Raw genomic sequence first — 10,982 nt, forward strand, 5'->3', positions numbered from 1 at the left:
CAACACTTCTTAATGTGGGATTTAAGAAAAAAACAAAACATTTTGGGGGAATATATTGTGTGTGTAAGTAGAAAATGATCAAAATGGGAAGCTATATAGCCTATGTTCATATCTGAAACATGATTGTTTAAAATATAAACTTTCATAACTTTACACAAATATTAGAATAGGTAGCATAGAGCTTAAAAGTATGAGCTTCAGAGTTTGATGGAAATTTCAACCTTATTTCTGTGTTTATTTGATCACTTTGTGTCTATTTCTGGTTCCTCATCAGAAAAATGGGAAAAATAATCGCTTATAACTCAAAAGGTTATGATGAGAAGTAACGAAGGTACTGCTCACCAGAAGGTAAAACACAAATTATGGATATACTTTCAGATTATAAATATATGTTTAAGTTTTTATTGTGAACTGAATGATAGTTTACATGGGAGAACGTTGGCTTTACAACATCATTTCATTGCAATGATTACAATCTTCTCCATGCATCATCATTCAACAGTATTTGCTTCCATTCCCTCTGTTCTTTGTTTGTTTGTTTTGGGGGGTATACACAGAAACACTCAGGAATATATAATAATATGTTTTTTTTTAATTGTAAACTGATATAAAGTTTAACCTGTTAATTATGGTATGAAGACATGGGTTTTGTTAATATTTATATCAGTTACTTTTGAGAACATCCACAAATACTTGGTGAGGTGAAAAAGCATTAGCAATTGTTTGATAAGGTAGTGGTATTAAATATTTACTCTGTGCCTAGATCTGTTCAGAGTGCTTTAAACACATACACTTCACCCATAAAATCTTATGTGATAGATATTAGGACTTTTATTAGTATTTACGATAGCCTCTCTTTACAGATGAGAAACTAAAGTTTAAAAATATCTAATAGCTTGCCTGATGTTAAACTGCTAGAAAGTAGGCTTTAAATGTGGAATGAATAAGTAAATAAGTTGTCATTCCTTGAACTGCTAAAAAAAAAATGTCTGTACAATATACCCATTCTTAAAGTCTGAATGAATAGTCTAAAGCATCTTGTATGCATGAAGATATTTGAATCACTATTATTCATGGTATCAAAGGGCTATAGGATATATAGGGGAAAGGATTACTTCAAGTGTGGAGCATGCATACAATGAAAGGGATCAAAAGAGATTAATTGGAACATCTACTTCAACAATTTGTGTGGAGATAAAAAACAACAGTAGAGTGAAATATAAACCACAGTTATTATTTATGTGTATGGACAAATACACATAAAAAGCAGTAAGTATGGTTTACAAAGGTTTATACACAGGGAAATGTATAAATGGAAAACAGCATGCTTAATGATGAATGAACTTTATATAGGAACATGATGAAGTTTAGGGAAATTAGAAGAAAATAATAACTCATTGTAAGGAATATTCTTTTTACTTGTTATTTGTTTAACATTCACTATGAAGTATGAGGTTTTAAACCAGTGCCTTTGAGGACGAAACAATCAACAACACAAAATGCTGACCTGGATTCATTATTTCTCTGATAGCCTACTGATTATGTTAGCAAACCTCTTTTACTGGAAAGGAAGTTCAGAGAGAAACCTTAGCATGACAGAACTGGAAATATGAGGTTGAGTCAGAAAGTATTGTTATTACAAATCATGTATGCACTGTTTATTCTCCAAACAAGTGTTTAAACATGTCTCTGCAATCAGTGGATGGTAGATAAGTTTGTCAGTAATACACTTGTGTTCATCTTATAAGGGTACCTTCACACACACAGAAAAAGGTCCAATCAAAGCTGTTGTTTTTGAGGGGGATTTACTGGGCCAGCTCAATTCAAGGCAGAGAATTCAGCTCATAAGTTTATGGTGACTGTTTCTTGGGATTCCAAAGGTGTTATCTTTATAGAGTATCTTTATAAAAAGAAATAGGATGATCATGGGCGTTTATTATGAAGAAATTTTAAGAATAACGTAACATTTTGATATTTTTTAAAATAAAGGTTTCTATGATTTTGTAGCAATACTTTTTCACTTACCCTCATATAATCACTTGATCTAAAATAGGTTACTTTGTCAGTCTCTATCCACCTACACTGTTTTATTTTTATCATAAAATGTAGTACTGTCATTAAATGTAGATTACACACACATATATGCACATATGAATATATGTACACATAGGTGTGTGTACAGTCTTTTCCACTAGAAAGATTCCACAAAGTGAAACCTTTCTCTACATACTCACTGTTGTGTCCCCATCCCCTGAATAGTGTTTTCCACAGAGTCCAAAGTCAACCAAAACCACTGCCAACAAGTCAATTCCAATTTATAAGGATCCTATCATAGAGTAGAACTATATCATAGTTTCAAGACCTTAAATCTTTACTTGAATAGCTGATGTGCTTGAATCACTGAGGCTTCCTTCAGTTAACAATGCAGGTTTAACCCACTGCATAACCAGGATTCCTTTTTCAGAGTAGTTTCTCAGTAAATACTTATTTTAAGATTTAACATTAAACTGAATCAGTACATTTCAACTCTTCCTGAAGGCAAATTCTCCTGCCCAATTTCATATTGTCAACACAAGAAACCTGTGAAGTGTTATAGTTTGGAGGGAAGGACAGCATCAAAGACCATCAAAGATGGCAAGTTGCTCATATAGTGGTTATTCATGACCATAATGATGAAAAGTAGAGGTAAGAAGCAGCATAGATTTATAAGCTTCTTTGTGATTAAAGTTATAAAAAGAGATTTATATCAAACAGTAGAATCTTCTCTATTCTAGCTGGCTCCGTGACCATGGAAAAAGTAAACCAAACCAACCGTGTCTCTGAGTTTATCCTCCTGGGACTCTCATCAAGGCCTGAGGACCAGAAGCCACTCTTTGTCATCTTCCTCATCATGTACCTCATCACTCTAATAGGGAACCTGCTCATCATTCTAGCCATCTATTATGACCCCCAGCTTCATACCCCCATGTATTTTTTCTTGAGTTTCCTGTCTTTCACTGATGTTTCCTTCACAACAGCTATTGTTCCAAACATGCTGGTGAACTTCTTGTCTGAAAAGAAGACCATTTCCTATGCTGGGTGTGTGATACAGATGTATTTTCTCTACGCTTTGGGCAACACTGACAGTTGCATCTTGGCAGCCATGGCCATTGACCGCTATGTGGCCATCTGTGATCCATTCCACTATGTTACCACCATGAGCCACCGCCGCTGTGTCCTGTTGCTGGCCCTCTCCTGTTGCATTGCTCACCCCCATTCCCTCCTGCACATTCTCCTGGTAAACCGCCTCACCTTCTGTGGCTCCAATGTTATCCACCACTTTCTCTGTGATATAAATCCTTTGCTGAAATTGTCCTGCACCTCCACATATTTAAATGAATTGGTGATAAAGACAGAAGGGCTGGTTATTTTGGTGAGCCCCTTTTTATGTATTTCTTTTTCTTATATACGAATCCTCATCACGGTTATCAAGATTCCCTCAGCTGCAGGGAAACACAAAGCATTTTCCACCTGTGGTTCTCACATCGCTGTGGTAACCCTCTTTTATGGAAGCATCTTCTATGTCTATTTACAGCCTCTGTCCAGCTACACTGTCAAGGACCGAGTAGCAACAATCATCTACACAGTTTTGTCCTCCATGCTAAATCCTTTTATCTACAGCCTGAGAAACAAAGACCTGAAAAGGGTCCTGAAGAAGCTGGTGGGCAGGAGGAAAACGTAGCCAGCCTCTCTTTTGGCAAGTCCAGGAGTGGGATCTGCTTCACTTGGACCCGGTTGCTACTGGATTTTGGTGTACAAGTCAACCTTTTGGAGATTGTTATACTTAATCCACATGAAGGCTGCCATGGGCACTTACAAACATTTTTCATGGCCCAGAAATCGACCCTGCATCTTCCTAAATTTCAATGTTGCTGTTGTTGGAAGTGCTGTCGAGTTGGTTCCTACCCATAGCAACCCTGTATAGGAGCTGCTGGTGAGCTTGAACCTTCTTTTCTTACAAATACGCCTCAAAATTATTACTGTTTCTACAAACATTTCCTGAACAAATTTCTGTTTATTAAGATTGATTGTCCAAAATTCTTCACATTTCAATTATCACTGAAAACAGTTACTCGATTTGTAGTTGTTTGAATATCTTTTCAAGCACTTAAGGAAGGAGAGGATGGAGGGATGAAGAAAAGAGGTGGAGAAGAAAGAAGAAGGAGGGAGGAGGAAGATAATTAAAGAGACAATTATGTTTTTCTCAAAGTCATAGAGATATCCCTGGCAAAAAGTAGTGTCTCTGTCCCATCAGCTCAGGCAGGACTATGTCTCCTCCTTCCTCTATATCACCCATGGTGTTTAGTTCTAGGCCTGGTATCAAGGAGCAAATCCCAATGAATAAAATGATTTAATTCAACTCTCAGCTACCCAGCTTACCTGTGTGATGGTTTTGATTGTGTGTCAACTGTTAGGGCCATGATTCTCTGGTTTAAGCATGATTTAGTTATCTCCAATGATATAATGTATAATCACTTCCATTATTAGATCTGTTGTGAGCTGCCAATAAATTAAAAGGGAGTTGTAGCCTGCATCCAATATATATGGACATTCAGCCAAAGCTTTCTAGCTTTTTGCTGTCTCTGGAAATGCATGTGGCGCAAATCATCTGTTCTCTAGTTCTTGAGACTTAAACCAATGACCTTCCATATTGCCTGCCAACTTTGGGATCCATTCATCTCTGCAGTCAATGAGTCAGAAACTGGCTGTCTCATCTGCCAATCTTGGGTTCATCAACACCTGTAGATATGGGCACACTTTCACGTCTCCAAAACCTCCTTTTAGAAATAACATTCAATGGAGATGCTTGTGATTTAACCATAACCATCTCTCAGCACACTGTTTTCCAAATAATATATAGTATGAGTACGTGTTTCTGTTTAGTGCCTTCAAGTCAGGGGATTAGAATTTGAAGAGAAACATTCAAAGGGAATCAATTCCTGGTTCAGAACTGTGAGGAGAAATCAATAAAGAATAGGTGGATTTTACAGGGAAGCAAAACTGGACACTCTGGTTTGGTCTTGTCTATTGTTTTTATTTTCTTTTTACCAAGTTCTACTTTTGTAATTTATTCATTGTCATTTCAGCTACTTTTTCATAATAAAGATTGTTATATAGTTTAAAATGTTTTTTTCTTTCTAAAAATGTTTTATTTATTTATTAGCTGTGACATAATTTCCCTGGTTTCCTTTATCTCTTTTAGCATACTGAGACAGTTGATTTAAAATTTGTGTCTACTAATTCCACTGTCTGTGTTCCTGTGAACGTTTCTGTCAATTTCTGTTTTCTATAAATGGTCCATATTTACTTTCCTTGCATGTGAAATATTTGGTGGAGAATTTGACATTTGAAATGCTAACTCTGAAAATCAAATTCTTCCACTTCCTCATGATTTCTTGTGTCTTACTTGTTTGTTTGGTAGCCCGTTAACTATTTTTTAAACTCTCTTCTTCATCCTATTTTGTCTCTGAAGTCTCTGTCCTCTTAGGCTATGGTCAACTATTGGTTTGACAAAGATTTACTTAAATGCCTAAAGTCAAAAAAAAAAAAGGAAAGAAAACAGTCTCCATGAAAGATTGGCTATTTGTTGGGCACTCCATCAACACTAAGTTCATTTACAACTCTGCCTTAGTCTTCCATTCCTGCTTACATTGAGCCAAAAGATCAATCAGAGGTGACAGCTTAAAGTTTTCTCAAGTCAGTTTTCAGCACGCATCCTGCCTTGGTCATGCATGTGGTTTTCTACAGTCCCTGTTATATGCTGAAGCCTTTCAAACTCCTTAGTACCCAAAGTAACTCTCTTCTGAGATTTCCTGCCAGATCTTGGACATGCCTGTTTTTTGCCCAATTGTAATTTTCTATCCCAGTTGGCAATGATTTGTTCATCTACCAGTCAATGTGCTTGAAGTACACTCTCTACTCTATCACTTTTCTACTATGAAAAACTTTAGATTTTGGTGAAAGCAAAGCAAGCTCTTTGCATCAGTCTTTCATGGAATTCCCAGATAGATCAAAACAGACAAACATATTTCTTGAAAAACAAGGTCTACTCTGCTCCCTCCAGAGCCATGGATCCACATCAGAAATACCGATTAATATCTTCAAGACAGCTACTGCACAGGGGAGGGGAGTAGAACAAGACTAACTTGTTGTTGTTTTTGTTATGTGCCATTGAGATGGTATCAACTCATAGCAACCCTATGCATAACAACAAAATACTGCCTGGTCCTGCACCAACCTCGTAAGCTTTGCTATGTTTGAGCCCATAGCTGCTGTCACTGTGCCGATCCATCTCATTGGAGGTCTTCTTCTTTTCTCTGACCCTCCACTTTACCAAACATGATATATCATTCTCCAGGGACTGGTCTCTCTTGATGATATATCCCAAGTAGGATAGGTGAAATCTGGCCATCCTGGCTTTCAAGGAGCACTCTGGCTGTACTTCTTCTAACACAGATTGCTTTTTTTTTGTAGTCCATGGTACTTTTAATATTCTCCTCCAACACCATAACTCAAATGCTTCGATTCTTCTAAGGTCTTCCTTATTCATTGTCTGACTTTCACATGAAGTTATTGAAAATGCCATGGCTTGGGTCAGGTGCACCTTAGTCCCCAAACTGACATCTTTTCTCTACAACACTTTAAAGAGGTATTGTGCAGCAGATTTGCTTAATTCAACATATCATTTGATTTCTTGACTGCTGCTTCCATGAGTGTTGATTGTTGATCTGAGCAAAACGAAGTTTTTGACAACTTCAATCTTTTCTCCACTTCTATGGATGTTGTTTATTGGTCCAATGGTGAGGATTTTTGTTTTCTTTACATTGAGAAAAAACACATATCAAAGGCTGTGGTCTCTGATCTTCATCAGTAAGTATTTTAAGTCCTCTTCACTTTCAGCAAGCCAGGTTGTATCATCTACGTATTGCAGGTTGTTAATGACACTTCCTCCAATCCTGATGCCATGTTTTTCTTCAGACAATCCAGCTTCTCAAATTATTTGCTCATCATGCAGATTGAATAAGTATGGTGAAAGAATACATCCCTGGCACACACTTTTCCTAATTTTAAACCATTTGGTGTTTCCAGTGAAAATTGGAAGTTGTCAGAAATGGAGTGCATAAAGATCCTAGGCATTAATGAACTGAAATGGACTGGTACTGGCCATTTTAAATGGGATAATAATATGGTTTATTATGGGGAATGACAAATTATGAATCATATGAGGAATGACAGATTAAAGATGAATGATGTTGTATTCATCATCAAAAAGAGCATTTCAAGATCTATCTTGAAACATAATTCTGTCTATGACAGGAAAAAATCCAGACATCTACAAGGAAGACTAGTTAATACCACTATGATTTAAGTTTACACACCAACCATTAAAGCCAGTAAAGATGAAAATTTAAAATTCTACCAACTTCTTTAGTGTTAAATTGTTCAGACATGAAATCAAGATGTACTGAAAATTACTAGTGATTGGAATCCAAAGGTTAGAAACAACAAGGAAGAATCAGTAGTTGAAAAATATGGCCTTCGTAATAGAAATCATGCTGGAAATCACATAATAGAATTTTGCAAGAGCAATGACTTAATCATTGCAAGTACCTCTTTAAAAACACCATAAAAGATGACTATACACATGGACCTCACCAAATGGATACATAGAAATCAAATTGACTACATCTGTGGGAAGAGACGATGGAAAAGCCCAATATCATCAGCCAAAACAAGGCCAGGGGGAGACTGGACAATCAATTGCTCATATGCAAGTTCAGACTAAAGCTGAAGAAAATTAAAGCAAGTCTATGAGAGCCAAAATGCGACCTTCAACATATCCCACCTAAATTTAGAAAACACCTCAAGTATGGATTTGATTCATTACACACTAATGACCAAAAATCAGAAGAGTTGTGTGATAGCATCCAGACCATCATACAGAAGAAAAGCAAAAGGTCATTAAGAATACAAGAAAGAAAAGACCAAAATGGATGTCGGAAGAGACTCTGATATTGATGTCATAAGAGGCAAAAGTGGTTATGTTCACTCTTGCGCTCAAATACTCACAGAATTTAAGTCAGGCTCACCGTACATCACAGAATGACCCAGAGTAAGACCCAGCCCTTGCAGACTTGTACACACTGACTTGAATTAAAGCACAGATTCAACTGCCACCTAGGAGATTTCAGGTATCCCCACTTCTCTGAGATCACTGCAGGGCAGTAGCTGAGGCTTGTTGGTGAGATGATAGAGTAGAGGGATTAATCCCAAGAATATCAAATACAGACTAACTGGAGATCCGTTAAATTTCACTGACTCACTGGTGCTTAAATTCTGCATCATTCTGTTTCCTCAGACCTATGGTAGATAGTTGTTGTTAAGTGCCGTCAAATCAGTTCTGACTCATAGCGACCTTGTATAGGGTTTCTGAGGAGCACTTGTTAGGTTTGAACTGTCAACCTGTGGTTCGTCCAGTGCCACACCAGGAATAAATAGTAACAGTATCATAGCTCAATCAGTTTCCTGAAAATCACTTGGACTAAGGAGCTCTGGTAGCGTAGTGGTTACGAATTGGGCTGCGAGCCTTAAGGTCAGCAGTTCGAAACTACCAGCTACCGCTCCATGGGAGAAAGATGAGGCTATCTACTCCCATAAAGATTTACAGCCTTGGAAACCCTGTAAGGGTCATTATGGGTCAGAAATGACTCGACGGCACTTAACAACAAAAGGACTAATTTTAATCAAATTGTCAAATGAAATATTCATTTTAATAATTGTTCCAATTATCAATACCCATCAAAACTCCAAGAGCATTTTTATAGAAATGGAAAAACCAGTCATCAAATTTATTTGTAACTATAATCCATTGCTGTTGAGTCTATTCCAACTCAAAATAAACCCATAAGACAGAATAGAACTGCCTCATAGACCTCATAGAGTTTACAAGGCATTTAATCTTTATGGAAGTCAATGGTGACATCTTTCTCCCACCAAACAGCTGGTGAGTTTAGATCGGTGACCTTACAGTTAGCAGTGGAGTGCTTAACTTTTCACATTGTCAAATTGAATTATAGTCCCTAGAACTGAATTACCCTCCTTCCAAATAATTGGGAAGACATAACACACTTACACCCACACAAAAGGAGTTAGAAAGACAAGAGGCTTTGGGAAATTATAAGCATAGACATTCTTGCAGAAAGAGGTAAGAACAGGCATCCACCTTGGGAAAGAAAATGAGGTGGAGCCCCGAATAACCATTTGGTTTCTTCTTTATATATCCCTTTGTCAGGGGAGTGAGCTATACTCCTGGTTCAAGTGCCCAAGTAGCCATATCTGGAGAATTGGTCTATATACAGTTTCCTTGAGTCTTGTCTTTCGGTTTTCATCTGATTATTAACTAACTTTATTTCCCTTTGCAAACAGTTTCTTCTCTCTTCCTCTCCACTAAACTAACTTCATTTCATCTTGCAATCTCCTTTTTCCCCCTATCCTTTTTTCAGAAATTTCTCACTGCTGAGATTGGCTTGTTTCCTGCTGAGACAGACCATACCTAAAGGGACTTGAAACCCCCTTCTTGCCCTGTTCTAACTACCAGAGCTAGGAGTTATGCAACTTTCGTTGTTGTGGTGGTGAATTGCCACTGAGTTGATTCCTCTACACAATGTTCCTGTATAGGATTCCCAGGTAGTGGTTGGTGGGTGTGAACCACTGACCTTGTGATTAGCGGTCCAGTACAGCACCACACCAGGACCCCTTAAGTAACTATTTTTGTTGTTGTTGAGTGCCATGAGAGTTGGTTCCGACTCATAGCAACCCTGTACAGCATTTCAAAGGAGCAGTTGGTAGGTTTGAACTGCCGACTGTAGTCCAGTTCTTATCCTACAGTGCCACTCCAGGAGAAGGGTCCCTAATACCCCAAGCAATCTTGTAAAAGAAAAATAAAATAGGAAGACTCACACTTCACAATAAAAATCTATTTTAAAGCTACAGTAATCAAAATAAACTTATAACCCAACAGAATAGAACTGAAAGTTCAGAAATAAACCCAGAAATCTGTGGTCAATGGATTTTGACAAGTATGAAAAGTTCATCCAGTAGAGAAAGAATTGTTATTATTGTGTGCCATTGAGTTGGTTATGACTCCTAGTGACCCTGCTTATGTTTCTGAGAGCAACTGGTGGGTTTGAACCACCAACCTTGTGGTTACCAGTCCAGTGCTTATCTTACAGTGCCACACTAGGGCTCAGAGAAAGAATTTGTTGTTGTTAAGTGCCATTGAGTCGGATCCGACCCATAGCGACCCTGTACAGGGTTTCCGAGGCTGTAAATCTTTACGGGAGCAGAACGCCTCATCTTTCTCCCGCGGAGCAGCTGGTAGTTTCGAACTGCTGGCCTTAAGGTTCACAGCCCAATTCGTAACCACTACGCTACCAGAGCTCCTTCATTCAAATAAATGGTGCTAGGATAACTGTATATCTACAACAACAACAACAAAAGAATGACAGTGAACCTATGCCTCATACCTTATGTGAGAGCTAGATTAAAATGGATCAAAGACCTAAATGTAAAAACTAAGACCATAAAACTCTTAGAAAAGAAAATATAGGGGACAGGTCTGGTGAAAGGAGATGGGGATAAGATTCTTACGATTCAATAGTGAGTAATTGTTATCATGCTGTAAAGATTGTCACAGCTGTAAAGATAGAAGTTTTATAACAAAAAGAGGGTACAAGTAGTTAATCTTACCATCAAGGGAAAAGAGTACGAGTGGAATGTGGGACCCTATCTAGAGAAGTAGTGGCACCAGAGATGGAGACAGAGATGAGGACATGGAGAGAGGGAGCAGCTAAGGACTCTAGACTCATGGAAAGAGAAAGGCTGTGTGCAGGCAGCCAGCTTGCTGGTGGCCAGGAGGCAGTCTTGCAGAATGTGTTCTTTGG

General features: G+C 37.9%; 1 protein-coding gene across 1 annotated transcript; it reads left to right on the forward strand.

Moving 5' to 3' along the window:
• The first annotated feature begins 2,788 nt into the window (after nucleotides 1-2,788).
• Nucleotides 2,789-3,721, forward strand: LOC102836338 (olfactory receptor 1L8-like). Its single transcript, XM_006865717.1, has one exon. It carries the CDS (start codon nucleotides 2,789-2,791, stop codon nucleotides 3,719-3,721), a length of 933 nt encoding a protein of 310 aa, XP_006865779.1.
• Nucleotides 3,722-10,982: the final 7,261 nt, after the last annotated feature.

Source organism: Chrysochloris asiatica, unplaced genomic scaffold (assembly GCF_000296735.1).
Source record: "Chrysochloris asiatica unplaced genomic scaffold, ChrAsi1.0 scaffold00081, whole genome shotgun sequence".
In the NCBI taxonomy this organism is placed as follows: domain Eukaryota; kingdom Metazoa; phylum Chordata; class Mammalia; order Afrosoricida; family Chrysochloridae; genus Chrysochloris; species Chrysochloris asiatica.

Excerpts from the sequence above, each read along its gene's own strand:
- LOC102836338 (XM_006865717.1), top strand. The coding sequence starts at position 2,789 with ATGGAAAAAGTAAACCAAACCAACCGTGTCTCTGAGTTTATCCTCCTG.